The sequence below is a fragment of the Colossoma macropomum genome, unplaced genomic scaffold (assembly GCF_904425465.1).
Source record: "Colossoma macropomum unplaced genomic scaffold, Colossoma_macropomum, whole genome shotgun sequence".
Classification (NCBI taxonomy): domain Eukaryota; kingdom Metazoa; phylum Chordata; class Actinopteri; order Characiformes; family Serrasalmidae; genus Colossoma; species Colossoma macropomum.
Window position 1 is genome coordinate 1,044,327 of NW_023494784.1, and position 25,674 is coordinate 1,070,000.

Sequence of the window (25,674 nt, forward strand, 5' to 3'; positions counted from 1 at the left end):
TATGAGGAAATCACTGGTTTAGATATGTTGTAAGTCCAGTTAATATCAGCCTATTTTACATATGAGACAATTATTAATGTGTGTAAATGCACTTATAATTATTCCGATCATATCCATTACAGTGTAGTATGAAGAGTTAAACGTCACAGAACTTATTCTGATTGGTCAAAATCAATATGAACATAAAGAAGATGAAGGTAAATAATAGATGAATACTGTTATATACACTATAACGTCTGTTTATGTCCTTCTGTTTAAAATCAGTAAAGTACTGAATTTAATAAGTGATTAAAGCTCACTGTGGTTTCATGTGGATCATCAATCAGATCTGAGATTGATCAGAGATCAGAGGATGAGGATGTGTAATGTGAGGGTGGTGCACACTTAAAAGACGGTTCTTCGAGGGTTCTTTAGTAAAGAAAATGGTTCTGTATAGAACCATGAACACTCAAAGAACCATTTGCATGCCTAAAGAGTTTGTTACCTGGTGAAAAGGTTCTTCAGATCGATGGAGAATGTGCTGTAATGGTCCTATACAGAACCTTTCTGAAAAGGGTTCCATAGAGCACCAAAAAGGGTCTTCTATCGTTACGAGCTTGACATCATAACAGTAATAGAACTATTTTTGGTGCTGTAGAGAACCATATGCATTCGTCTCCTGAAGAACAATTTCACCATGCAGAGACCCATTTAGGCATGCAGATGGTTCTGTACAGATCTCCTGGTTCTACACAGACCATCGTTCTAAGTGCAGTGTGGTGTGGAGAGCAGCAGGGGGCAGTAGCGGCGCCGACCGAGCAGCTGCAGCTCAGAGAAGGAGAAGCAACGCGTGTGACGGGTTGGAGGTTGGTGTTGAGTTTAAAGTTAAAATGAATAAAAATATGAACAGATTTAAACATTAATCTCACAGCTGCACTGCAGCTCAGCTCAGCTCAGCGCCTAATGAGGGTCTGAGACCGAGCAGCCCGAGCTTTGGCGGATAATTAGAGGAACTCTGGTGTGTTTATAGATTAATGAGTGTGACATGAGTCAGGAGAGCAGGTTCAGGGGTTCTAGATTTGGGGGGTTCTCTGACTGTGCAGCAGCCTGAGAGAGTTCAGGGACTCTTTATCCTGTTTTAGTTTCCACAGTGACAGTAGAAAAGCTTTGTGGTGAACCTGATGCTCTGTAGTCCTGTCAGGATGGAGGAGCTGAAGGCTGATGACCAGAGGAGATCAGAGCAGCTCAGTTTGTGTTTTTTAAATATTTAAATTTATTCTAACAGAACTACAGTAGTGTTGCTGGATCACCTCAGATATTCAATTATCTCATTATTAATGAACCAAACACACAGAGCTGTACTGAGTCATTAAGACAGTGGGAGGGACTGCTGTTCCCTCTGTTCCCTCTGTTCTCTCTGTTCCCTCTCTTCCCTCTGTTCCGTCTGTTCTCTCTGTTCTCTCTGTTCCCTCTGTTCTCTCTGTTCCCTCTCTTCCCTCTGTTCCGTCTGTTCTCTCTGTTCCGTCTGTTCCCTCTGTTCTCTCTGTTCCCTCTGTTCTCTCTGTTCCCTCTCTTCCCTCTGTTCTCTCTGTTCCGTCTGTTCTCTCTGTTCCCTCTGTTCTCTCTGTTCCCTCTGTAGCTCTAGATCTTCATTTCTCTCATTTATCTGAATCTGAAAGATCATCACAGTAAAGCTTTAGAATACTTAAAGGGGAAATCCACCCGTTTTTCCAACATATGCATAATTCAGTGTGTGAGATGTAATCAGAGAGATTCAGAGTGGTTTGGTGTGAAATGGTCTTTACAGTGGTGGTGATAGGAACCAGGGGTCACCATGACTACAACACAAATATAGACATTTTATTTACTATCCAGAACCACCAGTGAACCTACACGAGTCTTCCGAGTTTATATGGAATGTTGATGATGGAAAATAGTGGAAAATCTGAAATAATAAGTTTTCTTTGGGGACTATTTTGCCTCACAGCGCCCTGCATGTATCCCTCCACCATGAATGGATTTGAAAAATACGTTGTAACCAGTATCATCAATTTATCTGTTCTTTCTGTTCTCAGAGTTCTGTTCAGATGTGATTCGTCCGTTCTGTCTGTGCTCTTAGACGTCCGTTCTCAGTGATGGCCGGTGTGGAGCAGCGCTCTGTGTTTGATGTTGCTGGAGATCTGAAGCTCACTGATGGACTCAGAGAGATTTCAATTGTGCCGAACCATCAGGAAGACCCCCAGCCCACCCCAGCGCCCCCCATCACAGTCGGTATGTGTTCTGCCTTGTTCATATTTACTTATTTACAGCACAGTGGAACCTTTTTTACAGCCTCAGTACAGTCAGTACATTGTGTATTTAAACCACCAAGGTATTCGACTCTGTATGTCATTCACTGTGGTATTTCTCTTTGTATTTGATTCTCTGTAGTATGTGATTCACTGTGGTATTTGACTCTGTGTTTGACTCACTATAGTGTGTGATTCACTGTGGTATTTGACTCTGCATTTGACTCACTGTGGTGTTTGATTCTGTATTTGACTCACTGTGATGTTTGACGCTGCATTTGACTCACTGTGGTGTTTGACTCACCGTGGTGTTTGTGTGCAGGTGTTCCTGACGAGACCCGGAGGAAGGAGGACACTGTTTTCGGGGGGGTCTCGGACAGGATGCTGTGCTCGGCGTGTCAGTGTCCGTTTGAAAGTCGTGAAGAGCAGGTAGCCGATCCTCCACTGATACGGCTGGTCTACCTGTTTCATCTGCACCAGTGTTTAGTTTTTAATTATGTGAAAAAAGGAGCTTTAGTTTCATTTTCATTTCAGTTTCAGTTTTGATTTTTAGAATTGCTCAAAGTAAAATTCCAAACTGAACTGCTAAATTAGCCCAACAACAGATTCAGCTCGGCCAGGTTCCTCCTGGTGTTTAAGGTGTGATGTAGATATACGGCCTTCAAACACTCAGAACACAGAAACTGAAGTGCTTCTCTCAGTAAAACATTTCAGTCTTTTGTTGATGACAGTAGCTCTGTTTGTCCAGATGGAGCACTATAAGCTGGACTGGCACCGCTTTAACCTGCGGCAGCGCCTGGCCGGACGGCCCTCGCTCTCCGTGGAGGAGTTTGAGAAGAAAACAGGAGCAGGTGCGTTTATTTACCTTCATCTCCGTTTATCAGATAAATCATCATGTTCAGTGCAGTGAGAGATTCAGGCTGAATGATCTTCAGGAGTTTCTCTCTGAAGGTCTGCAGATCCTGGAGGGGGAATTTCACAGATCAGGAGTGAGGGCTGCTGCTAATTTCAACTATTTGACCAATTAGTCAGTTAATCTAAATCATTCATTTTCCTCCAGAAAGTCATGTTATGGATTTCCCTACACAAACAAATGAGCTCAAAATAATGGCAGAAATAAAATAATTAGATAAGGTTGCTGCTGTGGTGGACGAGGCTGAAGTCGCTTCCTGTTCGCCAGCTTCTTGTTGGAATTTTCCCGTTCCACCTTAAATGGTGCAGCAGTTATTACTACAGTGTCTGAGGCACCTGAATGTAACTGCTGCCCCATTTAAGGTGGAATCTGAAATATTTCCACTTTCAACGCTGCGGCTCTTTGGACACTTTCAGAAACCACTTTCACAGCCCGGTCAGAAACCGAGCCGCCATGATTTAAACACCGCAGTATTAAAAGGAGCCACAGCGACTGACGTCGTGCACCAGCAGTTACGTAGCTGTATTGAAGAAGAGGGTTTGTTATTTGAATTAACGTGTAAGCTGAGAGGGTCTTGAGTTGAACCCCACCTCGTCTTGTTGTTTATATTTCTTGTGTGTTTGTAAACAGGCGACCTGTCCAGCATCTCGGGCTCGGACTCAGAGGACGACGAGGAGGACGGTGGTGATGGTTGCCATGGTGATGAGGTGACCCCCGAAGGGTCGGATGGTGGCCGGCTGTCCAGCAGGGTGATTTTCCAGAACTCTGAGGGACAGTACGTGTCCCTGTACCGCTGTACACTGCAGGGCAGCAGAGTGAGTACCACCAAGGGAAAGTCCACCCATTTTTCATAATCCTTCCATAACTCAGCGAGTGAGATGTGAACAGAGAGATTCAGAGTGGTTTGGTGTGAAATGGTTCAGATGTCTTTACAGTGGTGGTGATAGGAACCAGGGGTCGCCATGACTACAACACAAATATAGACATTTTATTTACTATCCAGAACCACCAGTGAACCTACACGAGTCTTCTGAGTTTATATGGAATGTTGATGATAAAAATAGTGGAAAATCTGAAATAATCAGTTTTCTTTGGGGACTATTTTGCCTCACAGCGCCCTGCATGTATCCCTCCACCATGAATGGAGTTTAAGTTCTCTAAACTATCATAAAACAGTGTCTCAGTCATCAGGCAGTGAATTCATAACCATTTACTGTAGGAACTTTCTGTGAGGGAGCTTTTAGAGGTGGACGTCTGGTTCCTATCACCACCACTGTGAACTATTCCGACTCAGTAAGTTTATCTAGAACGGAGCGTTTCACACCAAACCACTCTGAACCACTCTGATTACATCTTAACCAGTTAATTATGCAGGAATTTAGAAACCTTGGTGGAATTAGCCTTTGAGTGTGATTGAAGCCGTAAATGTATACACTGTACTGTATGTGTTTTCAGACAGACGCTGAGGTGAGCCTGGTGGACTCTCTGCTCAAGATTTCAGACAGGACGGTGTGGGTGATCCTGATGACCGGTGGGGGTCACTTCGCTGGAGCTGTGTTTCGGGGGTCAGTGCAGATACTGAGTGCAGGAGAGACACATATGCACATATACAGTAAATACTATCTAAAGCTGATTTGTATCAACAAATCAAATATAACAATTTCTACATAAACATATTTTAACCCTGTCTTTATCCATTACAAGCAAACTGAAATATGTAAATGAGTTCTGTTCTGATTAGCTGTTCTGTGTTGTGCCTGTTGTGCCTGGTTGGGGCTAAACTGCTGTAGGCTGAATGGGCGGAGCTAAACTGCTGTAGGCTGAATGGGCGGAGCTAAACTGCTGTATGTGCTGCTAATGACGTTGTTGTGATGTTACAGTAAAGAGATTCTGCAGCATAAGACGTTTCACCGCTACACAGTGAGAGCTAAAAGAGGAACAGCTCAGAGTCTGCGCGACGCCCAGAACCGCAGCCACGCCCCCAAATCTGCAGGAGCCGCCCTCAGGAGATACAACGAAGCTGCGCTGCTCAAGGTGATAAAGCTTTAACATCATTTCCTCAACAGTGAAACTGCTGTCCTTCTGTGTTCTTATAAAAGAGCTCTGAGGGGCACTAAGTGTTTCATTTTACATGGTGTGGATTATATAAACGTTATAGAGCGCTTTTATATGAAACAATAGAAGTGTGTTAGTCTGTCAGAATGACCTGTAATCATTATATTACTTCCCTTTTACGTTGTTTTTGTTTGCACATGCGTTCGTATTTCTTCAGGACATTCAGGATCTGCTGAAGAGCTGGGCTGAGTATTTGAAGGAGGCGAGCTTGATCTTCCTGCGAACTCCGAAGTATAACAGGAGCGTGTTTTTCGGAGGCCGTGGAGCGCCGCTGGAGAAGAAAGACCGGAGAATCCGTTCACTTCCGTTCGCCACTCGCAGAGCCACTTTCAGTGAAGTACAGCGCGTCCACAACGTCCTCTCAACGCTGCACATCTACGGTGAACAGCTCTCAGTCTGCTCTGCTCTGCTTCTTTATAATGCTTTTACTTATGATTAGTGTCCTGCTCGTCTGATTTGCAGGGTTTGGTTTCAGTGATTTCTGCTGAATTTTGTAAAATGTTCCTGAGTTTGAAAAAGACTTTAATAAAACTTAACAACAATAATAAGAAGAACCAAACTGTATCTATTATGAATGTAATGTTTGTTTAGTATGAATGTTATTATACTTAACAATGTCATTCAAACCTACTTTAGTAGTACATGTAACTGAGTACATATAACGCATCACTCACAACCCCTGAATAACACTAATAATTGTTTGTGTTATTACAGGTAGAAACACAGATATTTCCAGTATCTTCAGTTCGAGTAAGAAAGTGTGGCAGAGAAAAGCTCCGAATCCAGCAGCTCAAACTCCTCAAACAGCACCAGGTCAGTTTAACTGCCCAGACGGCACCGGGCAGGTTTAACCCCTCAAACTGCACCGGGCAGGTTTAACCCCTCAAACTGCACCGGGCCGAATTAACTCCTCTAACTGCACTGGGCCGGTTTAACTCTTCAGATGGTTTAACTCCTCTAACTGCACTGGGCCAGTTTAACTCCTGTTGCTCACTTTTTCCTGCTCACTCTCAGTGATGTCATGTCATGATCATGAAAAATTAGCTGACAGTTAATTGCCAGATAAACGACTGTGATTAACAGTTTGTCTTTTTTTTTGTTAACTGTCTTTAACGGTTAAACTGGCTGTAGATAATCAGCAGCTCCCAACTGATGAGTTCTACCTTCTTATTCGAACTTCTGTTGTTTTTGTAAGAACCTCTTAGCTGTTGTTGTAAGACTTATGATGCGTCTCCTCAAACAGGTTTACTTTTATTTGCCTCGACCCAAATAGTGAACACATCCAGTTCGTATTTTTACTGGAGGGCAGTGTTCATCAGGCTGTGGGGCGTCTATATAAGCCTTCGGTGATAACTGACATAAACCTTTATAAGCATTTATAAAGGGTGATTCCAGCAATCTTTAGTAGTCTTAACAGTTTCTGAGGTAAACTAACTGGACTCAACTGGAATCAGCCATAATAAATGTTTATGTACGATTTTGTCAGTTGTCATTGAAGCCTTATGAACACTGACCTGTTACCATAAAAGCTTATGACCATGGAGAGTAACCATGTTTAAAACTGCAACTAATATCATCATATAAAATACCATGTACTGTGATTTTAAAGATGCTCTTCATAATATCATCATTGTGTAAAATCACAATATAATCTTCATATATAACTGATATGCATGTTGTGCAGGTCTGGATGAGCTGTGTGATGTAACTGTGCTGTTCTCTGTGTTTGTAGAGGAGGATGAGGAGCAGAGCTCAGACGATGAAGGCTCTGTAGAGCTGGAGATGGTGAAGATGACGTTAGACACGCTGGATCTGAGAGAGTACGAGGTGAAGCCCAACAAGAAGAAACAGAAGAAAAAGAAAGAGAGAAAGAAAACAGACGGTAAAGTAACAACGCTGACCTGTTCAAATGAATGAAAACGTTTATATTTCTCAGAAAGAGACTTTTAACTCCTCATTATATTTACGTTTGTAAAATTAATGAATATAAAACCAAAAATTATTACAGAAATAGATTCCAAACCTTTGAACAGTAGTGTGTAGTTTGAGTGAATCTCATTTATTCTGTTGATGTCTGGCCATAGACTCGGGCAGTGTGGTGGAGGAGGAGGTGCAGGACGTAGCTGTGGTCACTCAGGAGGCTGCAGAGAAACCTAAAGCCAAGAGAAAACCCAAGAGCAAAGACAGAGGCCTTGCAGAGGAAGGTGCGGCGCTCTCTCAGTCTGAGGTGTGGGAGTACAGTGTGAGGGACGCTCTCTACACCGCCTGCAAAACAGGAGACGCCACCACCCTGCACAGCCTGCTGCAGCTGCCTGAGTCTCCAGCAGAGCCTGGGGGTCCGGGGGTCTCTCTCAGTCCCCTCACACTCCTCAGCACCCCCATCAACTCCGCCGGGTTCACTCTGCTGCACGTGGCTTCCGCTGCAGGACAGAAGAACATCGTCAGACTGCTGCTGGAGGCAGGAAGTGACCCGGCCTGCAGGTACAGAACACCTTTACCTCTCCTTTACCTCCTTTAAACCCACCTTTATCTCACCTTAACACGACTTTACCTCACCTAGAGACACCTTTACATTACTCACACACAGGTTTACCTCACCTAAACCCTCCTTTACCTCCTCTAAACGCACCTTTACCTCACCTAAACCCACTTTGATCTCGGTTTGATCTTGCCACGATCTTGCCTCAGTCTCACATTACCCTCTATTCAAGTCCAGCTTAAAATGTAAAGATATAAATGTTTTGTAGTTAATAAGGTAAGGAATGCTATTTAAAGAAAACATTTTAAACATGTTAAAACATTTTGAAAAGCAAAGTGTTCCCAGACTTTCCACTGGCAGTGTGTTTATTTGTTGAGTGTATGTCTGACTGTAGGTCTTACAGCTGGTGTTCCGGTGTGTGTTTTCCGGTGTGTGTAGGGACAGTAAAGGTCAGACTCCGTATGCAGTCGCTGCAGAGAAAGACACCCGGAACGCCTTCAGGAAGTTCATGGCTGACCATCCCGACAAATATGACTACGCAAAAGCTCAGGTACTGCAGAGCACTCTCCACAATCACACACAGTACAAGCCTTACAACTCCATTACCTGCTCCAGGCTCCGCCCACAGATGTGTTCTTTTATAGCTACTGCTGTGATGTTTAAGTTTTACAGAACACTGGTAAAAATCCCCATAAACCTAATGAGAAACTGTAGAACAGACTCAGTTTATATCACAATACCTACATTTAGAGTCGGTTATTCATTCAGCCTAATGAGAAACTGTAGAACAGACTCAGTTTATATCACAATACCTACATTTAGAGTCGGTTATTCATTCAGCCTAATGAGAAACTGTAGAACAGACTCAGTTTATATCAGATTTGGGTCGTTTCCACCCTGTAGTGTGAACGTAATCCTGTGCTGTGGTTTTGTTTAGTTAATCTTTAGTTGTTAATAACTGATGTGAGAGCTACTAACAGTGCAGTGAATATGGTTCTTTATCCTGAAGGTTCCTGGACCTCTGACGGCTGAAATCGAGAGTAAGAAGGCGGAGAAGAAGAAAGCACAGAGAGCAGCGAGGAAACAGCGAGAGAGAGAGCAGAAAGAGGAGAAGAAGAGAGAGGAGGAGGAAGAGGAGGAGAAGAGGAGGTTTTTATCACTGAGTGACAGAGAGAAGGTACTGCTGGATAAAAACAGATAATCAGACCATCAGTACTGTCAGAATATGATTTGAGGTGCAACAGTAACTATTTTTTTGTTTTGTGTGTGTAAATAATCTCCTGTTCTGTTCTACACATTGGTTTAACTGCTGCCTTACAGTTCATTAAACCCACATTAGTGAACCTTTGATGGTGAAAATGGTGTAAATTGATTAATTGAATTGATTAAACTATCATTTTAATTCTGTCTCCTTCATTGCTGTATTTTGTGTTGATGTGCTGTATGTTTATCTCAGAGGGCTCTGGCTGCAGAGAGGAGACTGGCAGAGCAGGCGGCTACAACAGGAGTAACACTGACCAACAGCAGGTACACTCTCACTGACCGACGGCAGGTACACTCTCACTGACCGACGGCAGGTACACTCTGACCGACGGCAAGTACACTCTCACTGACCGACGGCAGGTACACTCTGACCGACGGCAGGTACACTCTCACTGACCGACGGCAGGTAAACTCTCACTGACCGACGACAGGTACACTCTAACTGACCGACGGCAGGTAAACTCTCACTGACCGACGGCAGGTACACTCTCACTGACCGACGGCAGGTACACTCTCAGTGATCGACGGCAGGTACACTCTCACTGACTGACAGCAGGTACACTCTCACTGACTGACAGCAGGTACATTCTCAGTGATCGACGGCAGGTACATTCTCAGTGATCGACGGCAGATACACTCTCACTGACCGACGGCAGGTACATTCTCACTGACTGACAGCAGGTACACTCTCACTGACCGACGGCAGGTACACTCTGACCGACGGCAGGTACACTCTCACTGACCGACGGCAGGTACACTCTCACTGACTGACGGCAGGTACACTCTCAGTGATCGACGGCAGGTACATTCTCAGTGATTGACGGCAGGTACACTCTCACTGACCGACGGCAGGTACATTCTCAGTGATCGACGGCAGGTACACTCTTACTGACCGACGGCAGGTACACTCTCAGTGATCGACGGCAGGTACACTCTCACTGACCGACGGCAGGTACACTCTCACTGACCGACGGCAGGTACATTCTCAGTGATCGACGGCAGGTACACTCTCACTGACCGACGGCAGGTACATTCTCAGTGATCGACGGCAGGTACACTCTCACTGACCGACGGCAGGTACACTCTCACTGACCGACGGCAGGTACACTCTCAGTGATCGACGGCAGGTACACTCTCAGTGATCGACGGCAGGTACACTCTCACTGACCGACGGCAGGTACACTCTCACTGACCGACGACAGGTACGTTCTCACTGACCGACGGCAGGTACGCTCTCACTCTCCCACAAGTGTTTGTGCTGTCCTCACGAGATTACTAGTTTGATCCCCGGTGATACCACAGCCCTCCATGTTCGCGAGTCCGAAAGTAAATTTCAGATTTCATGATGTGTTTATGATGGACGATTTAGCCGAGTGGTTGTGAGGTCACAGATTTACGTCCTGTGTTTGGTTGCTGCAGGCGGTGTTGTCAGTGTGGAGAGTCGTTGTTGGGGAAGATTCCGTTTGAGTATCTGAATTTCTCCTTCTGCTCACCGCGCTGCGTCCAGGCCCACCGAAAAGCCAATGCTGCAGCCCGACCCTGACCAGACCCTGACCATAAAGTAACTACAGAGTGACCGCGGTCAGAACAGAACCGGACTGGAGGAGTCATGTCTTACTGCCACACAAGGAACTGGTGCTGCTTCCTCCATCGCTGCTGTTGATCAGCACAGCGGGAGGAGCTGATTTTATACACACTGCCTGATAAAAGTTTGGGGACTCGCCTTCTTTAAACTGCCCTTTAAACTGTCCTTCTTTAAAATGTCCTTCTTTAAACTGTCCTTTAAACTGTCCTTCTTTAAACTGTCCTCAGTAATGTTTGATTTTTTTTTTTTTTCTTTATAATATTGAAAATCTACAGCTGTGTAGCCCCGCCTATTCAACCTACAGCGGTGTAGCCCTGCCCGTTCAGCCTGGTGCAGTTTGACCCCGCCCATCCGGCCTACAGCAATTTAGCCCCACCCGTTCAGCATGCTGCAGTTTAGCCCCACCCATCCGGCCTACAGCAATTTAGCCCCGCCTGTTCAGCATGCTGCAGTTTAGCCCCGCCCATTCAGTTATAAGGAGCAGAACTGCTTTTTGAATGAGACAGAATACAGAATAGCCAATCAGGACAGAGCTCATTTACATCCACATGCAGAGGAAAAATACAGCAAAAATATAGAAAATGGGTTCTTTAACTAAGGAAACGTGGTGATTTGTATTAAACCGTTTTGAAAAGCAAGGAGTAAACGAACTTTTAATGGGCAGTGTGAATATTAATTATGCAATAATGATCAATAATAACTGTGTTTAATGTGCAGAGGTGCAGATAAAAAACACACTAATGAATGATGAACAGTGATGGTTAATGAAGTGCAGCACTGTAAGAGTCTGTAAAAGTCCATCATCAAAAATGAGGAATATGAGGACAGTAAAGTGTATTAATGTAAAGCTCTGAGCAGTAAATTATGATTATATTGTGGGTTTTTGATTCTCAGGACCTGAACTACTTTAACAATGAACTGAAAATAATAAATATAACAACGATGGAAATGTGAAGTGATTGTTTTCTGTGTTCAGTCATCATTTTCACTCTTTTCTGTTCAGTCTTTTATTTGAAAATCATGCCGTCATTTCAGCGTTTTAAAAAACAACATTCCACATAATGTATTTTACAGCAATGATACTGAATATCAAATCACACGTCAGGCGGTCAGAGCAGCACTGCTTTACTCTAAACCTTTATATTTCCTGAGTTATCAGTTGGTCACCATTAGGGGCTCTGTGGGGGGTGTGGGGGGTCTAAGACTTTCTGCCCTTTAATCAAAATCCTAAATAAATGGTCTGTACAGTAACGGTTTTAGCAGAAAGTGCAAAAACAACAAATCAGCGAAAAACCAAATTTTCTCCCTTAAACACAAACACAGTCCATCAGCCAAGACCCGTTAACGAACACGTTACTCGGGTGATTAATTAGTGTCTGTGATCTTCACAGCTGTGAAACTGCCTTTATGGTTTTGTTATTGCTGTGAAGCCTTTAGCCTGCTAGCAGAGTAAAGAAGGTGGATGATCAGTCGTATAACAGACGGAGCTGTCTGCTGAACTGAACCCAGTCTGTTCTGAACTGGTGGGTAATTTCCAGCATTTGCCTTCCAGTATGTTCGGCTTTGAAAAGGGAAATGTGTCAGATCACAATGATTTCTGGGTAATTTCTGTAAGTTCAAGTCGACCCTTGTGTTCAGAGCTGCTCCTCTGAGGCCTCATCTAATAACGAATAATGAATAAACTTCACTTCAGATAACAGAGTAAAAGATCGGCCCGTAAAAGTGTCGTAACAGCTCCACAGGGTTTGAGGCGAGAGGCTGAAGTCGGCCTGTTCACCAGCTTCCTGCTGGAACTTGCTGGTCCACCTTAAATGGTGCAGGAGTTACATTCAGGTGCGTTAAACTTCCTGTTGGAACAGGCACACTATTTAAGGTGGAATGGAAATTCCAGCAGGAAACTTGATGCACTGGGATGTAACTGCTGCACCATTTAAGGTGGAATGGAAAATTCCAGTGAGAAGCTTGCTGCACCATTTAAGGTAGAATGGCAAATTTCAGTGGGAAGCTTGCTACACCATTTAAAGTGGAACGGCAAATTCCAGTGGGAAGCTTGACATGCCGGGATGCAACTGTTTGCACCGTACGATGTGGAACGGCAAATTCTAACATAAACCATGATGCGCTGGAATGTAACTGCCACACCATTTAAGGTGGAAAGGCAATTCCAATAAGAAGCTGGTGAACAGGATGGCGACTTCATTGACACGTCTGAGTCAAGTGTAATGATCCAGGCGTGCGGTTAGCACTGTGCTGATTGGTGGGATAAAAGCTTCCGAGTGTCCTGGCTGACCGACTGTGTTTGTATAAGCGGAGGGAATGTGGCTTCTCTGAACTATCGCTTTAAGGAAGTGTACATTCAGCTGTAACCCTGCAGGTGTAAGTGCAGTGTGTGTGTGTTTGGGGGGGTTGTATGTGTTGGAGGGGGCAGGTGGGGTCAGGACTGTGCTCTGGTGTTGTTCAGCTGTGGTCGGTCCATAAACAGCACCCTGCCGTGCGCCGGCGCGTTCTCCAGCTCCAGAACCGTGATGTTGTTGGGGACAGTGGGGCTAAGGAGGGACCCCGGCACATACAGGGTCTGCTGGGGGCCACGCTGGGGCCAATACCGGCCCAGATTCACCCCGTTTATCCACACCTGACCCTGAGAGAGAGAGGGGGGGGGGGTTACACCAAGATTTAATATTACTCTTCCAATAATAATGATGACACTAATAATAATACTACCAATAATAAAACATCTACACTGAGGTCCAAAAGTCTACAAATCTGAGATATTTTGTCATTTAAACCTGGAACTGAGGAAAAACAGTTTTCTGTGATTTGGGCTCTTTAATCCAGATGTTTCCTATCGTCCTGCTGCAGGTGAAGGAGCCTCACCTTGGTCCAGCCGTTGAGTTTGATGAAGGTGTCCCAGGCCAGTCCTGTGGGCTGTAAGGTCCCTGAGTAAACCGCTGGTCCTCTCCCTCCCTCTGATTTGGGCTCAGGAGGAACGTCCATCCACCCGGCCTGCGGCCAGCCAGTGGCTATCATCATATCAATGTCCAGAGAGAAGATCAGCCAATCGGTGAGCACGTCATTACCCAGGATCAGATTACCCAGCAGCCCCTGCACAAAACAACAGAACAGAGTAAACCTTCAGCTTCACTTTCTGCCCCACCCATTCAGCCTACAGTGGTTTAGCTCCGCCCATTCAGAACAAGGTTCTAGAGATGCTTTACAAGACAGCCAATCATAACACAGCTCATTTACATATATCTAATCTCTTAAAGACACAGTAACTGGTTTTGGTATATAAACCACAAAGACGTTTAAGTGGAGCTCAGAAGCAAAAACAAAATTCGAGAAAACCGTAGGATACGGGATACGGATAAGGATAGGTCTTCTTTCAGAACCACCTAGAACCCTTCAGAAGCCTGTATTTGTGAGTGGGAGTGATGAGAGCTCACAGTAACAGTAACACTGCACATACAGCTCATTTCACCGCTTTATTTATTCTCTGTTTGTTTTCTGGTTTATTCTGAAATGTTTCAGTAAAGAAAGTTTCCCATTAAAATAAACTCCTGCCTTGTAGTCGTTGATCTTGTTCCCGAAGTTGACCCTCCCCATGTTCTCCACCACCATGTCCAGCTGATCTCCTGCTCTGCCCGTAACGTTCATCACCAACGTAACGTCTCTCTCCATCACGCCCTGATACACCTGCACACACACACACACACACACACACACACACACACACACAGTTACACAATACAACACACACACACACACACACACACACACACAGTTACACAACACACACTCACACAGTTACACAACACACACACACACACACACACACACAGTTACACAACACAACACACACACACACACACACACACAGTTACACAACACACAGTGACACAACACACACACACACACACACACACAAACCACATACATCAGCACAGATTATTACAAATACTTCATGTTTAAATAGTTCACTCTTTAAAAAGACAGTTCTTTAGTAAAGACACTAGTTCTATCTAGAACCATGAGGGTTCTTTGCATGGTGAACTGGTTCTTCAGATTGATGGAGGATGTGCTGTATATGGTTCTACACTATATTGCCAAAAGTGTTCGCTCGTCTGTCTTCACACACATATGAACTTGAGTGACATCCCATTCTTAATCCATAGGGTTTAATATGATGTCGGCCCACCCTTTGCAGCTATAACAGCTTCAGCTCTTCTAGGAAGGCTTTCCACAAGGGTTAGGAGTGTTTATGGGAATTTTTGACCTTCTTCCAGAAGCGCATTTGTGAGGTCAGACACTGATGTTGGACAAGAAGGCCTGGCTCACAGTCTCCACTCTAATTCATCCCAAAGGTGTTCTATCAGGTTGAGGTGCAGGCCAGTCAAGTTCTACCACACCAAACTCGCTCATCCAAGTCTTTATGGAGCTGCTTTGTTCACTGGTGTTCAGTCATGTTGGAACAGTAAGGGGTCGTCCCCAAACTGTTCCCACAAAGTTGGGAGCATGAAATTGTCCAAAATCTCTTGGTGCTGAAGCATTAAGAGTTCCTTTCACTGGAACTAAGGGGCCGAGCCCAACTCCTGAAAACAACCCCACACCATAATCCCCCCTCCACCAAACTTTACACTTGGCACAATGCAGTCAGACAAGTACCGTTCTCCTGGCACTCCAGAGAACACGTCTCCACTGCTCTAGAGTCCAGTGGCGGCGCTTTACACCACTACATTCGACGCTTTGCATTGCGCTTGGTGATGTAAGGCTTGGATGCAGCTGCTCAGCCATGGAAACCCATTCCATGAAGCTCTCTACGCTGTTCTTGAGCTGATCTGAAGGCCACATGAAGTTTGGAGGTCTGTAGCGATTGACTCTGCAGAAAGTTGGCGACCTCTGCGCACTATGAGCCTCAGCATCCGCTGACCCCGCTCTGTCTTTTTACGTGGCCGACCACTTCGTGGCTGAGTTGCTGTTGTTCCCAGTCGCTTCCACTTTGTTATAATACCACTGACAGTTGACTGTGGAATATTTAGTAGTGAGGAAATTTCACAACTGGACTTGTTGCACAGGTGGCATCCAATCATGGTACCACGCTGGAGTTCGCTGAGCTCCTGAGAGCGACCCATTCTTTCACTAATGTCTGTAGAAGCAGTCTGCAGGCCTAGGTGCTCGGTTTTATACACCTGTGGCCATGGAAGTGATTGGAACACCTGAATTCAATGATTTGGATGGGGGAGTGAATACTTTTGGAAATACAGTGTATATAGCACTAAAAGGGTTCTGCTATTGTTAAGCTTATATCAACAGCAGAACCCCTTTTGGAAGAACCATGGAAACCATGGAATGCTTGTGCTAATAGGCTAGTCCAGGGGTGCACAGCTCCAGGCGTCCAGTACCGCCCACTGAAACACAGCCACTAAACCAGGCAGGTAACAGAGGAGCGTAACCAGGTGTGTCTGAGCAGGTAAATCTCAGAACTGTGCTGGACACGAAGCTGAGCATCAAGCTAAAACACTGCCAGGGAGTCTCTGACCAGAGTAGAGTTTCTTTTTATTTGGGTCAAAACTTACAGAGTTTGGGTCCAAAACACAAACCACAGGTTTAGCATTACGCTAAGTGCTCACTTAGCCAAATACAGACTAATAATGCTAACTCTGTCATAACACTAACAGAACTGTGGGTAACAGCGCTGACAGAAACTCACCCCGTTTACGGACACGTATGCGCGGTCATGGATGCCGTTCATTGGAGAGATCAGAGGGGTCGGTTCTGGAAGGTTCCGGGGCAGAACAGTCCGGTACAGCATGAATCCATAATACTGCAATAATATTCAGAGCAAAGGAAGTGAATTTTACAAAGAAGTAATATTTTCTTTGAGATGAGATTCAATGTAGGAAAGATTCTATAAATACAATTATTATTATTACTATTATTATTATTACTATCATCAGGATTATCATTATTATTATTATTATTATTATTATTATTATTATATTCGACTGATATTACAGAGAGCTGCAGTATGCACATGAGCTTCTGACCAATCACAGTGCTCGATTACAGTGTGCTGTGATCATCCTGACCAATCACAGCTCCGGGTGAGTTTCTGATAAATACAGTCAATCAAAAGAAAATTAATTTAGTTAAAGTAAATTTGGTCACATTATTGTAAATTAATGTATTTATAGTATATCACAGTATGCAGTGATATGATCTCAGTACTCAGTTCACATTGCGCAGCTGAATTATACATATTACAGGTTCTAGATAACCCAAGACCTGATATACTGCAGTGCAGTGAGGTGTTATTAGGGCAGCGTGTCTGAGGATCAGACTCAGTCTGAGGGTTTTACAGTGAGTTCAGTTCATTATTATTAATTATCTTACGTGCTTCATCTCCTCGAACGTGAGCGGATGGTGAGACTGGACGGGACCCTGTGGGCACAGCGTGTCCAGTAATCCACTGATGTTACCCACCTGCGACAGACAGAGGGGTTTACAGATTAAAGAGCCTGTACGGTTCTCTACTAATAATGTCTGTGTGGTTTTATTTTACTAAAGAGCCATAATTCATTTCTACATGATCATTTTTGTTGTAGTGTCTTTAAGACAGATATATGTAAATGAGCTCTGTTCTGATGGGTGGAGCTAAACTGCTGTGACTGAATGGGTGGAGCTAAACTGCTGTAGACTGAATGGGTGGGGCTAAACTGCTGAATGGTTGAAGCTAAACTGCTGTAGGTTGAATGGGTGGAGCTAAACTGCTGTAGGTTGAATGGGTGGAGCTAATCTGCTGTAGGCTGAATGGGGGGGCAAAATGGGTGTAGGATAATGGGCGGGGCTAAACGGGTGTAGGCTTAACGGGCGGGGCTAAACAGCTATACACTCAATGGGTGGGGCTAAACTGCTGTAGGCTAACGGGTGGGGCTAAACAGCTATAAGCTTAATGGGTGGTGCTAAACTGCTGTAGGCTGAATGGGCGGGGCCGAAGTTGGGATCTGATCAGTATCTGGGTGCTGAAGCTCCATCTAATCAGAGTAAATTTTAATCTCCACTGTCTGATCACAGTGATTGGATCCATAAAGCTCCATATTCACTCACCTTCTTCAGAGTTACGAATCCATACGCCATCTTCGGGGAGGCTGGAGGCATCGGGCCCACCGGAATGTCCCGGAACTGACACACAGCGTTACTGATTAGGTCTCAGATCGATTAACCCAGAACTTTACAGAGCACACGCCCCCTAAAAAGGGGTGTGTTTAATAACAACACCAACCTGTGCTGCTGATTTACTGTCATACTGTTTCCTGATTAACACATTTGGTGTTAAATATGACCCAAACTGTGTCGTCTCTAATTAAACACACTGACGTTTTCATACAGATCTGTTTTAATAGTGTGTATTTAATATTTGATATCACACCTAAACAGCGCTTTCTCAGATTAACGCTGTGCTGGTTTGTGTATTTCAGGCCGTTTCTCAGTTTTTCCCTCTGTATTCTGACTGTATTTAACCTCATTTATCTTTACTTACTTTATTTTCTTCTAATGTGAGTAATTTTGGTCATTTTTGTTCTGTATTTGGGTTTTTATCTCTTAATCTTTTTAAAATGGACTTTGGAACATTATACAATATTCTTCAAAAATAAAAATGTTAAAAATATCTAGTAAAATTTATATTTCGCTGCTGTCAGAACGAAACCTCGTACCTCCATTTTCGTAGTTTTTCAGTTTTTGTCATAATTGGAAAATACCTGTTGTTTTTTACATTGTTTGTAATTTTCAAGATGAATGGACCAAAAGAAACGACCCAAAATTACTTGGAAAAATTCTGGTTCCATTAATTTAAACGCTTGTCTTCTCGTGTTTCTAACTGAGCTCCTGGACTCGCGCTCTGCCTTTCATAAGCTCAGTTTAATAATGATTAAACCCTCAGTTTTTAGCTTCCTTTAATATTTTATTCTGTTTTTATGTCCTTTGTACTTCTGTTTAATTACTTCTTACTATTTTGAAGCTACAGGCTTTTTATTTTTATTATTGTTTTTCATTCTTAAAAACTTTGTCTTTATTTTCTCTTCTGATGATCTTTTTGTTTTTATTAGTGTGAATCACACTGAACTGCTGTATAAATAAACACAGCCCTGTTTTAAAGGCATTAAACTCCTCAGACGTCTGGTTACTATCACCACCACTGTGAACAGTTCTGACTCGGTAAGTTTCTCTAGAACAGAGCGTTTCACACCAAACCACTCTGAACCCCTCTGAACCTCCCTGAACCCCTCTGAACCCCTCTGAACCCCTCTGAACCTCTCTGAACCCCTCTGAACCTCTCTGAACCTCTCTGAACCCCTCTGAACCCCTCTGAACCTCTCTGAACCCCTCTGAACCCCTCTGAACCTCTCTGAACCCCTCTGAACCCCTCTGAACCACTCTGAACCCCTCTGAACCTCCCTGAACCTCTCTGAATGACTCTGAACCTCTCTGAACCCCTCTGAACCCCTCTGAACCACTCTGAACCCCTCTGAACCCCTCTGAACCTCTCTGAATGACTCTGAACCCCTCTGAACCCCTCTGAACCTCTCTGAACCCCTCTGAACCCCTCTGAACCTCCCTGAACCACTCTGAACCCCTCTGAACCTCCCTGAACCACTCTGAACCCCTCTGAACCTCTCTGAACCCCTCTGAACCTCTCTGAACCCCTCTGAACCTCTCTGAACCGCTCTGTTTACATCTGAAGGACTGAATTATTCAGAAAGTTTGAAAAATCGGTGGAGTTCCCCTTTAAAGGAGGTTGTGTTTTTTCAGTAGCTGCTCCAGACTGTGGAATAATTCCCCTCCTAATGTGGGATCTGGATCAACCAGTGCCGAGTTTAAATCTGGCCTTATGGCTTATTATTGTGCCTCAATAGAGTAATTCTGTGTGCCCAGTTATTCTTTACATTCATTTCTATTTTATTCTTCTGTATTATTTCATCATCTTTTCATCTTTTACTGCATTTTGCATTTTTTTGTTTCAACACAGTTTCTGTGTGGTACTGTTACTGTGTTTTCTAAGATGAATCTTGTTTCTGTTTTGTTTCTAAAAGGTTTTATCTCTGTTTTTAAATGTACTCTAGAAATAAACACGATGAGTTTTAATTACACATTCAGTCTGTCTGATCTTATTGAGTGTTGAGTATTACTGTATTATATCATATAAAACATCTGATCTGTTCTTACGTTCTTAATGACGTCTCTGATGGCCAGGAGTTTGTCTGTTGGATCTCCAGCCTCTGACAGAGGGGCGTTGTAGTCGTAGCTGGTGACCACAGAGCGGAACCTGCTGTCATAATCAGCGCCTGGAGGGAAACATTAAACAGTGACCAGTTTCCCCCAGTCGTCCCCTAAAGTGTCGATCAGTCAGGACATGTTGGGTTCAGTTTCAGCCCTGGAGCTACGAGGCTAATGTAGCTAACAGGTAACAGAAGCTTATAACCACCGATTAGCATCGATGCCTAAATCAGCTCACAGTCGCCTCTAATGTGTTCACGAAGTCACATTCTAAGAATGGACCGTCTGAACTGTTTAAGGTGGAGCAGAAAATTTAAATAAGAAAACAGACGAAAACAGGAATCCAACCTCAGCTCTGTGTCTCAGACTGTGCGGAGCTGTTCAGTGACCCCTAACAGACTCTCTGATGTGTGAGGTATGTTAATGAGCGAGAGTGGACAGAGCAGTGGACGCACCGTTCCAGTAGCCGAAGTTTGTTCCTCCTTCAAACATGTACCTGAGGAAAGAGAAATACAGGTGAGTTTAGTCCAAAGAAGCTTTTATAGAAGAGCTGAAGAGCCACAGCTGTGAAAACCCAGCTTCACTCCATGGCGCCGTGTTGTTTTATTGGTTTTAACTTGTTTCCTGTTTGTGTTCTTATAAGTGTAATTGTTCTTACACAGTGTCAGTTTTGTTGACAGTAAATGTGAAACTGGATGTGAGAGAAATGAAACGCTTTTTCAGTTAAACGCTACATCATCTCCGTTATCTTGTGAAGACTCTGATACTAACACTAACAATTTTGGAGGGTTTAAAAAGTATTAAATTAATAATCTGCTTTCCTCAATAACGTGTCTGAAATCTGAACAGGCCCAACTGCACCCAACATCCAGACTGTAGAGAGGAGGCCGCTGCCCCGCCCATCTGCATCATTCACGATTAAAACTGAGTTAGTGTGAGTCTCTCTGTCCTTTTATCTGTCTGTTTGTCCTTCTGTCTGTCTCTGTCCATCTATCATCTATCAATCTATCTTTCTATCTGTGTATCTGTCTATCTGTACATTTGTCTGTATCTTCGTCTGTCCGTCATTCTGTCTCTCCATCCGTCTGTGAGTCCAGTAGTGTGACCCACATGTTGACGCTGGCTCCCAGACTCAGCATGTCCTCCAACATCCTGCTGACCTTCTGAGTCTCTACTGCAGCGTGTTTATCGCCCCAGTGATCCAGCCAGCCGGTGTAGAACTCGGAGTTCACCTGAAACACAGTGGAACAGTAGAACAGCAGAACAGCGGAACAGCGGAACATCAGACATTTACAGCTCTCTCTGCTTCATTCAGTTCAGATTCATCCATTTATTGTTGATTTTATCCAGACGTCTGAGGAGCTTAATGCCTGTGTGGCACTTCTAACCTGCTGATTAGGCTATCATTAGCTTAGCTAACTTGCTAACATGCTACAGCTCCAAACACCACAGAACCGGTTTAATTTCTTCTTTTCTGTCCTTCAGCTCCAGCTGCTCCACTCCACTCCCTCAGATCTGACTCATCTAAACCTGTGTCGGTGCTTTAGTTACAGACAGAATCCAACATGTGGTGAGCAGAGCTGTTAGCATGCTAGCTAAGCTACTGCTGAGCAGCTACTCTCTCCTAGTTAGCAGCACTGTTTAACATTTAGCAGGTGTTAGAATGACGTTTTGAGATGAATGATATGTAGAACCAATCAGTAAATAGTCAGGAATTATTAAAAAACAAGTAAATACCACCCAACATTCTGAATATAAAAGCTCCCTCACAGAAAGTTCCTACATGAAATGGTTATGAATTCACTGCCTGATGACTGAGACACTGTTTTATGGTAGTTTGGAGAACTTAAACTCCATTCATGGTGGAGGGATACATGCAGGGCGCTGTGAGGCAAAACAGTCCCCAAAGAAAACTTATTATTTCAGATTTTCCACTATTTTCCATCATCAACATTCCATATAAACTCAGAAGACTCGTGTAGGTTCACTGGTGGTTCTGGATAGTAAATAAAATGTCTATATCTGTGTTGTAGTCATGGCGACGCCTGGTTTCTATCACCACCACTGTAAAGACATCTGAACCATTTCACACCAAAACACTCTGAATCTCTCTGATTAAAGTGTGTAGACGGGACTCACCAGCGGCCCTTTGGGCTCAAACCTCCTCTGCCGTCTGAAGGCTGTGGTTATATTGGTGTCTGAGAGAAAAGAAAAGGGTGTACAGTCAATAAATACTACAATTTAAACACCTTTCACTAAGAACATCTCCATATCTTTATATGAACATTATAGAGGCTTTTTAAATGAAACAGTAGAAGCCATATCGCCCCCTACACTTCCTGTAGTGTATTACAGTCTGTCAGAGTGACTGTGTGGATCATATGAACATTATAGAGGCTTTTTAAATGAAACAGTAGAAGCCATATCGCCCCCTACACTTCCTGTAGTGTATTACAGTCTGTCAGAATGACTGTGTGGATCATATGAACATTATAGAGGCTTTTTAAATGAAACAGTTGAAGCCATATCGCCCCCTACACTTCCTGTAGTGTATTACAGTCTGTCAGAGTGACTGTGTGGATCATATGAACATTATAGAGCACTTTGTAAATTTTTCCCATATATCATATTTAGTAAACAATGGTACCAAAACAAGTTTTACACAACAACAAAGCACTTTTGGTGCTATATAGAACGGTTTTTCAAATGGTTCTTTAAAGAATCATATACAACAGGCCATTCATGCATTTAAATGATTCTTTGAGTGATCACAGTTCTATGTATAACCACTGCCTTCACTAAAAATCCCTTAGAGAACCACTTTTTAAAGGGTGTAACTGATGTTGTTCAATAATCATTGCAGCCCTATCATATTATTCTATCATTTGAGGCTTTGTATCGTATTTATTTGTATTTATTTGTTAACTCTGTGTTCTCTATACTGTCCCTTTATGAAAGCACCCATATTCACAAACACAAATCCCTCAGTCATGCAGGCATATTTGTCCAGTATAGTGACTGTGAACGCTCAGTGCCTCCTCAGTGCTGCACAGCTGTTTAGAACGCAGCGTCAGGCCTGATTACTGTTTGGAAAATGCTAATATCGGTTCTTGTGACATCAGCAGAAGGTGAGAGAGGTGTCAGCAGTATTCTCAGCCCAGGTTTAGTGTGTGAACCTGCTGGATTACTCATATGGAGAATCCAGTGTGCCACAATACAACTGAACAGACTATTTAAAATGGGAAATATGATCAGGGAATAAAGAACTTCCCTGATTTCAATCAGTTCATTCTCCATTTCCACACAGAGAGGCATTTAAGAGTGTTTCCAGTACTATGATATCAGTACGGTGGCAGATAAACATAGAAAATGATTCTAATATTTAAGTCCTGTCGAACTTCACAGGTTTATTTAATTACAAATGACGTTATAAATAACTATAATATCAGTAGGAAGTGATGTTCAGCAGTGATGAACAGAGCTGTAGACGATCCTACAATGGCTGCTTGAAGTTATAATGAAAGTACTAAACAGTCTCACATTTTAAAAGCAACAATCACATCTTAAAGAAGATGAATCATTAAAGTTAATTAATTTATCATTTAAAACTCCTTGTTGTTGCCAAAATAGTTACAATACCGAACGTGACATCAACAACAGCTTCTGTTGTTTAGTTTAAAGCAGAAATCTTCAAATCTGGACCATGAATCCGGATTCCGGTCCTGGACTTTGTGATCACTGATAGTTAATTGACCTGTTGATGTACTTAGCCACATACTGTCATACTTTCCAGCAATTACAAAACCCTGGACTGGAACCTGGATTCAAACTCTGGATCTGAAGATTTCTCGATTAGAGTATTTATATCTCCACTGTATATTATTATTATTTTATATAAAATAATAAAGGTTATTAATCTGAACAGTGAATCCAAACGTTTGGACACTTTTATAAATTTAATTCCAGTGTATTTTCCGGTTCTGTGACACTCTGGATCCCCTTTACACTCACAGAGGAGATTATATTACTGACCCGTGCCGAAGTCGATGGTGGCGTAAAGTCCCTCCAACGTTCCGCAGATCAGCTCTTTATCCGTGTTTCCGTCTGTGGTGAACAGGACGACGTCCTCACCCAGGAAGACCCGGAACAGCGTCCGCAGGTGACGCAGGTAATTATAATCACACGCAAAGTAGCTGCCGTACTCATTCTCCACCTGAGACACAGCAACAGACACAAACCAACAGACACACATCAAGAGACAGTCACAGACATGCAGCAACAGACACAACCACAGACACACATCAACAGACAGTCACACACACACACACCAGACACAATTACAGACATACAGCAACAAACACAACCACAGACACAACCACACACAACAGACACACATCAAGAGACAGTCACAGACATGCAGCAACAGACACAACCACAGACACACATCAACAGACAGTCACACACACACACACCAGACACAATTACAGACATACAGCAACAAACACAACCACAGACACAACCACACACAACAGACACACATCAAGAGACACTCACAGACATGCAGCAACAGACACAATCACAGACCCAATCACAGACACAGTCACAGACACAGCAACAGAAAATTCCTCCCTTTAAGGGACTCTGAAATATAAACGGATGATCTTTATCTGATTAGTTAGTGTTCCCAGCCACACAGATCACGATTCATCAAATACTATTGTTTAATGAAAACATTATGAGTTTAGCGCTGTTTCTAAAGCGTCTTCTGGTTGTTGATGTCTCTGTGCACCAGCAGGCAATATAATATAATATCAGCAATATGATATTTCACCAATATGATCAGCGAGTTAGCTTTGTTTTCACACCCACACTTTAAAGGGATAGTTTGGTCAAAGCCCCTTTACTCCGAATGCAGTCAGCAGAGACGTGAGTGAAGTCCGAAGTTTTGCTTTTGCTTCATTTTTATTTCATTGTGTTTGATGTATTTCTGTAAGCACTGCAAAAGGGTTAAACATACACCAGTAAATTGTCCAATCAGGATTGCTTTCTTTGTGGTATCTGTGTAGATACAGCTGAGCTGCTCTCCCATTGGTTAGGACTTCAGGAGCTGGACTGAAGGCCTTACACGTTAGATTAACTGCTCACATCATTAGGGAGTGACAGACGAATCAACCAATCAGGCTCTGATTTACACTCTAGTCCTTCTGGATGTTCTAGATATGTCACTGAGTGTAAATACAGGTGGTCATGGTCTAAGCAGTGTCCCGGTTAGTTGTTAGGAATGTTAAACAGTGGCGGCAGCTCTATGCAGGACTCTTTACTGAAAGAGTGACTGTAACACTGATATATGATAATGTTACACACTTCAAATGTCTGTGTTTAATCTAGAATGTCCAAAAAGTGTTCAGGTGCACCACTGTTAGCTTTGCGCTAACATACTATTAGGAATCCCATAGGGGCACTAACAGAAATTAGCATCATCACAGAGGAGCTTTATGCCCAAACTGAAGGTCCAGCTCTACCAGCCACAGCTCTCCACTGGACGTAACCTTCACTACAGATGAGCAAAATCTAAAGATGCCAACTTCAGACAAACATCTCGACTTCAGACACCAAACGTCTCGGCTTTAAACCCCCAGCCCAGCTGGTTCTACTGCAGTCAGCGTGGTGTACCTGCACACTGATGATGTTCCCTCCGTTCTGGTAGAGCCAAGGCCGAAGTTTAGCGAGCAGGACGGCCATCCAGTTACTGACGGCCTGCAGATAATCTACAGCAGAA

The 25,674-nt window shown here is 43.5% G+C and overlaps 2 protein-coding genes across 3 annotated transcripts in view; one reads left to right on the forward strand and one right to left on the reverse strand.

Annotated features, from left to right (window-relative positions):
* Positions 1-807: 807 nt before the first annotated feature.
* ankzf1 (ankyrin repeat and zinc finger peptidyl tRNA hydrolase 1) lies at positions 808-11,077 on the forward strand. 2 transcript variants are annotated; one of them, XM_036575375.1, is made up of 15 exons: positions 808-845; positions 2,055-2,250; positions 2,590-2,696; positions 3,016-3,118; positions 3,811-3,995; positions 4,636-4,745; positions 5,061-5,214; positions 5,453-5,675; positions 6,010-6,108; positions 7,028-7,177; positions 7,380-7,776; positions 8,213-8,324; positions 8,784-8,951; positions 9,231-9,301; positions 10,457-11,077. In XM_036575375.1, exons 2-15 carry the CDS (start codon positions 2,115-2,117, stop codon positions 10,578-10,580), a joined length of 2,139 nt encoding a protein of 712 aa, XP_036431268.1. In that variant the 5' UTR covers positions 808-845; positions 2,055-2,114; the 3' UTR covers positions 10,581-11,077. The 2 variants fall into 2 exon arrangements, with proteins under 2 accessions (XP_036431268.1, XP_036431274.1); XM_036575381.1 differs by having other exon boundaries at positions 2,099-2,250.
* Positions 11,078-11,601: 524 nt separating this feature from the next.
* The window catches only part of glb1l (galactosidase, beta 1-like), a 20,788-nt gene continuing 6,715 nt past the window's right edge, over positions 11,602-25,674 (reverse strand). Inside the window, exons 5-16 of the mRNA XM_036575389.1 lie at positions 25,569-25,663; positions 23,928-24,108; positions 22,035-22,093; positions 21,006-21,127; positions 20,351-20,391; positions 19,845-19,963; positions 17,727-17,801; positions 17,013-17,102; positions 16,330-16,443; positions 14,184-14,315; positions 13,497-13,724; positions 11,602-13,260 (exon numbers count right to left, since the gene is read on the reverse strand). Of these exons, the coding sequence (XP_036431282.1) occupies positions 13,057-13,260; positions 13,497-13,724; positions 14,184-14,315; positions 16,330-16,443; positions 17,013-17,102; positions 17,727-17,801; positions 19,845-19,963; positions 20,351-20,391; positions 21,006-21,127; positions 22,035-22,093; positions 23,928-24,108; positions 25,569-25,663 (1,460 nt within the window). The 3' untranslated portion in view covers positions 11,602-13,056. The remainder of the gene's footprint in view (positions 13,261-13,496; positions 13,725-14,183; positions 14,316-16,329; positions 16,444-17,012; positions 17,103-17,726; positions 17,802-19,844; positions 19,964-20,350; positions 20,392-21,005; positions 21,128-22,034; positions 22,094-23,927; positions 24,109-25,568; positions 25,664-25,674) is intronic.